General features: G+C 65.5%; 1 protein-coding gene across 1 annotated transcript in view; it reads left to right on the top strand.

The window, feature by feature from the left end:
* RAPGEF3 (Rap guanine nucleotide exchange factor (GEF) 3) overlaps nt 1-5,525 on the top strand; it is a 27,789-nt gene extending 22,264 nt beyond the window's left edge. The window contains exons 12-27 of the mRNA XM_009883211.1: nt 12-34; nt 289-439; nt 536-618; nt 1,027-1,066; nt 1,206-1,287; nt 1,365-1,511; nt 1,622-1,719; nt 1,917-2,042; nt 2,130-2,311; nt 2,395-2,485; nt 3,633-3,683; nt 3,846-3,933; nt 4,078-4,142; nt 4,404-4,458; nt 4,550-4,621; nt 5,407-5,525. Coding sequence (XP_009881513.1) covers nt 12-34; nt 289-439; nt 536-618; nt 1,027-1,066; nt 1,206-1,287; nt 1,365-1,511; nt 1,622-1,719; nt 1,917-2,042; nt 2,130-2,311; nt 2,395-2,485; nt 3,633-3,683; nt 3,846-3,933; nt 4,078-4,142; nt 4,404-4,458; nt 4,550-4,621; nt 5,407-5,525 — 1,473 coding nt within the window. The remainder of the gene's footprint in view (nt 1-11; nt 35-288; nt 440-535; nt 619-1,026; nt 1,067-1,205; nt 1,288-1,364; nt 1,512-1,621; nt 1,720-1,916; nt 2,043-2,129; nt 2,312-2,394; nt 2,486-3,632; nt 3,684-3,845; nt 3,934-4,077; nt 4,143-4,403; nt 4,459-4,549; nt 4,622-5,406) is intronic.
* Nucleotides 5,526-6,556: the final 1,031 nt, after the last annotated feature.

Consider the following 6,556-nt stretch of genomic DNA (forward strand, 5'->3'; position numbering starts at 1 on the left):
CGACCTCGCAGCTCTGCAGGGCTCTGCTGCACCAATATCCTTCTGTGGCTGAAGTTGGGGGGGGGACCGGGCTCCGTCCTACACCCTGCACCCCCCACCGGGGGCCAGCACGCCCAGTTTGCTCCCTGTCACCCCAGTGGGACCTTGGGGGTTGGCCAGGGGAGCCCCAAATCCCCCAGGCTCTTGGGCACAGGGCGCATCCCCATCCCCATCCTGTCCTGGATGCACACCTATGGGGGTCCCTGCCTGCTCCCCGCCACCTGTGCTGGTGCCCTTAACTGGTCCCAGTTTCCGCGCGGAGCCGCTGGAGGGCTCAGAGCAGGAGAAGGCCACCTACTCCCTGCACAAGCGCCGGAAGATCCTGCGGTTGGTGAGCCAGTGGGTGCTGCTCTACGGGCGGCTGCTGCAGGGCGACCGCAGCACCACGGCTCTGCTGCAGGTACCGGGAGCAGCGGGGAGGGTTTGGGGTGTCCTCAGAGAGGGGGGTTTGGCCGCAGCCACCCGGTGCTGACCGCTGGGCACCTTCCTCCCGCAGAACCTCGCGGACCTGGCGAGCCAGGACCCCCGTCTGGGCGGGCTGGTCCAGGAGCAAGCGCAGGACCGCCGGCGGCCCCGAGCGTGAGTCCCTTGGGGAAGGAGGGGTGTCCCCATCCAAAACGGACCCTGGCTCTGTCCCTAGTGCCACCAGCTGATGCCCGTGTCCCCGGGTCCTGTACCCCTCATGTCCCGCACTTTTCATGCACTTTTCACTTTTTATTGCACTTTTCATGGGGCTGAGTTTTTGGCCAGCAAAGCCACAGCTCGGGGGATGCCAGCAGCTCTCAGGCCACCTTGTCCCCAGCATGGGGGTTTCCCAGCCCCAGGGAGGGTGTCAAACGCCACCGGGACTCCGCACTGCCTGGTGGGGCAGGGATGCGCGGGGGGCTTGGTGGTGGCCGGCGTCCTCAGCGCTGCAGGACCCGGTTCTGTCCCCAGCGCCGATGTGTGCTGCGGGGCTCTAACACCACTTTTATCCTCTCTCTGCAGGTTGGAAAACGGAGATGGCAGCGTTTCTCCCCAGCCCAAGGTAGGGGTGGCCCTGGGGTGGGGGGGTACCAGGGTGATGGTAGTGGAGAGTTGGGTCACCCGTGCCCTTTGGGGACCCCCGGCAGGAGGGGTGGCCGGTGGAGTGGCCCCCTCCCCATTCTCTCCCACCTTAATGGCAGGCTCGGAGCTCAGTGAACTGGCTCGCAAGCCAGGAGGAGGCGATTTTGAACAGCAGCTGTGCCTTAAGAGCCCAGGACAAAGGTACGGTCACATACAGCGGGGACTGTCCCCTCCCTGCTGGATGGAATGCTAAAGCCCTCTCACCCCCGACCCCGTAGTGCCCTACGAGATCTACAGACCGGACCACTCGTGCCTGATCACGGTGCTGCCCGTCAACGCCTCGGTGCGGGACATCCTGCGGTCCCTCGCCCCGCGGCTGGGCCGGGACAGGGAGCACATCCTAGTGAAGGTGAATTCGGCCGGAGGTGAGCGGGCTCTCCCGGCGATGCCACCGCGCCGTGGTGGCAATTGCCCCGTGCCCAGCCGGGATCCGGCCCCTGCTCCATCCCGGCGCCGACCGTCTTCTCTCCTGCAGATAAAGTGGGGCTGCAGCTGGATGCCGTGGGGGTGTTCACGGCACTGGGGCTCAACGAGAGGCTCTTTGCCGTGAGCGTGGAGGAACTGGGCAGCCTGGTGAGCACGGGGTGGGGGAGCCCCGGGGATGGTCAGCACCGGGCTGGCCCCCCGGGCGAGATTTGGGGGTGTCGATGCCGGGATGGACATAGCAGCTCAGGGTTGGGGGTGTCCATCCCGGGATGGGGCTGGTGTTGCCGTCTCTGCTGCGGTGGCTAATGGCCAGAGGGGTCAGGCATCCTCTCTCCTGTGCACAGACCCCCCACCCTGAGCAGCTGGGCCCCCACGTTGGCTCCTCCGAGACCCTGGACCTCATCAGCTCCAAGGACCTGGCCAGCCACCTCACCGACTACGACTGGAACCTCTTCAAGAGCATCCACCAGGCAAGGCCAGCACACGGAGCAGGGCAGGAGATGCCTCCGGGGTGGCTTTCGGGGACACCCCCTCCCCCGCCACGTTGGGCTTTGCAGGTGGAAATGATCCACTACATCGTGGGGCCGCAGAAGTTCCACGACGTGACCACGGCCAACCTGGAGCGGGTCATGCGGCGCTTCAATGAGCTGCAGTACTGGGTGGCCACGGAGCTGTGCCTCTGCCCCGAGGTGGGCCGGCGAGCCCAACTCCTCCGCAAGTTCATCAAGCTGGCCGCACAGTGAGTGCCTCGCTGCCCACGTCCCGCTCCTGCCCAGACGGAGCCGGTGGTGGCCTCTGTCCTGACTCCGTCCTCGCCTGCAGCCTCAAGGAGCAGAAGAACCTGAATTCCTTCTTCGCGGTGATGTTTGGTGTGAGCAACACGGCCGTCAGCCGCCTGGCCAAGACCTGGGAGGTAACCGCCTTCGGGCTGCTGCCGGCCCTGCGAGGTCCCTCGGGGGCTGCAGTGATGGGTCTGGGTCCCCTGGCTATGGGCAAAGGTGGTCTGGGCACTGGGGTCCAGGCGGACCCTGCAGCCAGAAGCTCTGAGCAAGAGGGATGCTATGGGGCAGGGAGCATGGTTCCCACCAGATAGGGGGCCAGGATCGGCCCCTAGGTCTGGTTAGACCCAACTGGGGGCCAAAGTCCCCAACAGTGGAGTGGCAATGGACTCTGAGCCTGGTGCTCACGGGCAACCGGAGCGGGCAGTCGCAGAGCCCACAGGAGTGCGGTGGGGTGGGTGGAGAGCAGGAGGTGCTGGGGAAGCTGGGGGGTCTCTGGGGTGGTGGCACCAGTGACCCTCTCTGAGTGTGGGAGAGTTGGGTTGGTGGCAATGGTGACCCCCCTCTGGGGGTCTCTGGGGGTGGGAGAGCCGGCATGGTGGCACCAGTGACCCTCTCTGGGGTCTCTGGGGGAGGGAGAGATGCGGTGGTGGCACCAGTGACCCTCTCTGAGTGTGGGAGAGTTGGGTTGGTGGCAATGGTGACCCCCCTCTGGGGGTCTCTGGGGGTGGGAGAGCTGGGGTGGTGGCACTGGTGACCCTCTCTGGAGGTAGGAGAGCTGGAGTACCGCTGATGGTGACCCTCTCTGGGTGTAGGAGAGTTGGGGTGGTGGCAACAGTGACCCCCTCTGGGGGTCTCTGGTGGTGGGAGAGTTGGGTTGGTGGCACTGGTGACCCTCTCTGGGGGTGGGAGGGTTGGGGTGGTGACAACAATGACGTGGTGATCCTGTCGTGGGGGTCTGTGGGGTGGGAGAGTTGGGGTGGTGGCACCAGTGACCCTCTGGGTGTGGGAGAGTTGGGGTGGTGGCACTGGTGACCCTCTCTGGGGGTGGGAGAGCTGGGGTGGTGGCAACAGTGACCCCCTCTGGGGGTCACTTGGGGTGGGAGAGCCAGGGTGGTGGCACTGGTGACTGTCTCTGGGGGTCTGTGGGGGTGGGAGAGTTGGATTGATGGCAACAGTGACCCTCTCTGCGGGTGGGAGGGTTGGGGTGATGACAACAATGACCCTCTCCGGGGGTGGGAGAGCCGGGGTGGTGGCAATGGTGACCCTCTCTCTGCGCAGAGACTGCCCCACAAGATCCGAAAGCTGCACTCGGCGCTGGAGCGGATGCTGGTGAGCGCAGCCCCTTCCCACCCCACATCCCCCTTCCCGAGAGGTGGAAGGTCACAGGGATGCTATGGAGGTGCTGCCCCCGCCTTTCTCCCCTGCACCCGGGGCAGGCAGCGGCTGGGGCTGTGTCCCCTGCCCTGCCCTGAGGTCCCGCTCCGTCCCCAGGACCCGTCGTGGAACCACAGGGTCTATCGCCTGGCCGTCGCCAAGCTGAGCCCCCCCATCATCCCCTTCGTTCCCCTCCTCCTCAAAGGTGGGTACCTCAGCTTGGGACCTGCGGGGCTTTTGCTGGGGGTGTGGGTGGCAATGGGTTGGACCGGGGTGGCAGGGACCCCTTTGGACGCATCCAGCTCTCCCCAGGGATCTGATCCCCAAATTCCCCCCGCACCTCCCGCAGACATGACATTCATCCACGAGGGCAATCGCACGCTGGCTGAGAACCTCATCAACTTTGAGAAGATGGTGAGTGGGGCGGGTTGGCTCCTCGTGGACCCCCACCTCGGGGGACCTGCTTGTCCCCCCATCCCCTGGGCTGCACATCCAGAGCATCCCCGTGGCGTTAGGGCAGCCCCCTCCCCGGGCAGCCAGGACCCCCGGCCGCCCCCCCGCGGGGGGCACGGGGCAGCCACAGCCACCGCTGAAGCTGGAGGGGACTGTGTTTCACCAGCCTGGGAGCAAAGTGGGGCCAGGTGACAGCAAGTGACCTTTGTGCATTGCCCACAGCACATGATGGCAAAGACCGTGCGTGTCCTGCAGCGCTGCCGGGGCCACGCTCATGGTGAGTGCTCCCGGGTGGGGACAAGGACGGGGCCGGGGACCGGCGCTCCTCTGGGGATGGGGCTGAGCTCCTGCTCTCTCTCCGCACCCAGCTCCGCTTTCCCCGCTGCGAAATCGCTCCCCGCACCGGCCGGAGGACCCCAAAGCCATCAGGATCTCCACCTGTACGTCTGGGGCTCACCCATCCACCCCCCAAGCCCTGCGCTGGGGAGATCCCCACCCCTCAGAGCCAGCCTGGGGGAGAGTGCACCCGCCGTCCATGGGCAGGGGGTCCCGTGGGGATGTCCCGGGGGCATCAGCCTGGCTAGAGTGGGTGAAAGCCGGTCCAGATGCTGTTGATGCCTGGGAGGACTCGGGGACGGAGGCTGAGCTCCCTCTCCGGAGGGGTGTGAGCCTTGGGTCACTCCTTCAGCTCCAGCGCATTCCTGGAGGGGATGGAGGGGATCCATGAGCAGAGGGAGAGGTGATGGAGGGGATCCGTGAGCTGAGGGAGAGGTGATGGAGGGGATCCATGAGCAGAGGGAGAGGTGATGGAGGGGATCTGTGAGCTGAGGGAGAGGTGATGGAGGGGATCCATGAGCAGAGGGAGAGGTGATGGAGGGGATCTGTGAGCTGAGGGAGAGGCGATGGAGGGGATCTGTGAGCTTTGGGAGAGGTGATGGAGGGGGAATTTAAATGATCTGAGCAAGAGGCAGTAGAGGGGGATCGATAAGCCAAGCTGGAGGTGATGGAGAGGTTCAATGAGCTGAGCTGGAGATGACGGAGGGGATCACTGAGCCAAGCCAGCAGCAGTGGAAGCAGATCAGTGACTGAAGCAGTGAAGGGGGATCCATGGGATGAGCCGGCGGTGATGGAGAGCGTTGGCAAGCTGAGCCGGAGGCGACGGATGGGGATCGGTGAGGCCGGCTGGAGGCAGGAGCCCAGCCCTGATCTCAGCTCTCCCCGGCAGGCTCGGAGCAGTCCCTGAGCGTGCGGAGCCCCGTCTCCACCTGGGCGTACCTGCAGCACCTGAAAGCCATCGACAGCCAGAAGGAGCTGCTGCGGCTCTCCCATGACCTGGAGTCCTGACGGGGCCGGAGGGAGCCCGGAGCAGGGATGCGGCAGCCCGTCTGCCGGCGGTGGGGGCAGCCCCGTGGCTCTGCTCCCGGTAGCACCGGGCACAGGGCTGCACTGGAGCCAGCCAAGAGCAGCCTCTGCTCGGCCACGCCGCCGGCCGCGGGCGCCAGGTCTGGCACGGCGAGGTATTTTTGTATGCAAGGCTGCACTCCCCTTTCTTCTCCGTGCAGCAGCCTGGATTCACTCCCTGCACCGGCCAGAGGGGAGGACGGAGCCCTGGCTGTCCCCCCCGGTGCTGCCTACCCTGGGGGTGTCGGGCTGGAAGATGCCCCTTCCTCCCGGAGCGAATCGAGCCAGAGCATCCCTACAAGCAGGGAACACCACGTCTGTCTCCATCGGGGTGAAGATGCCCAGGCTGAGCTCAGGGTCTGGCTCGTGCTGCTGTGCTGCCCCACGGATCCTGGGGGCAGTCCCAGAGGGGACCTGCCCTTCCCTCTGTTCCGCGTGTCCCATGGGAGGTGCTGGCTGCAGCCCCTGTCCCACCCTCTGGGAGCTGCGTGACCCCAGCAGCCATGGGAAAAGTATCTTCATCCCCATCAGAGCTGTTGGGGCTTAAACCAGCCCATGCTGCCAAACCTGGGGCTAACCACAGCCTTCTCCATGCCTCAGTTTCCCCACGTGGATGGGGGCAGGAATAGCCACGGAGAGCCGTGGCCTGGAGGCAAGACAGCATCCATTGTGGAAGAAGTGGAAGGAAGCTGTGGTGGCCTCGTGGTGGAGATGGTGATCTGCTCTGGCCAGTCCCAACCCCTGACCAGTTGCTGCTGGGCTGTGAGAAGGGGTGTGGGGGAGATGTCTTTGAAGGAGGCAGAGCCGATGGACCCCAGGGGTGGGGACCCCCATCCCTCTCCCCAGAGCATCTCTGTATGCGCATGGAGCAGTTGTAGCAATGACCTTCCCAGCGCTCTGCGCAGGCCTGGATGAAGCTGCGGGGGTTCAGGGGAGATCGGAGCCCCTAAAAGCTCCCACGTTCGCAGGGTACC

The sequence above is a fragment of the Charadrius vociferus genome, unplaced genomic scaffold (genome assembly GCF_000708025.1).
Source record: "Charadrius vociferus isolate BGI_N301 unplaced genomic scaffold, ASM70802v2 scaffold564, whole genome shotgun sequence".
NCBI classification, from domain to species: domain Eukaryota; kingdom Metazoa; phylum Chordata; class Aves; order Charadriiformes; family Charadriidae; genus Charadrius; species Charadrius vociferus.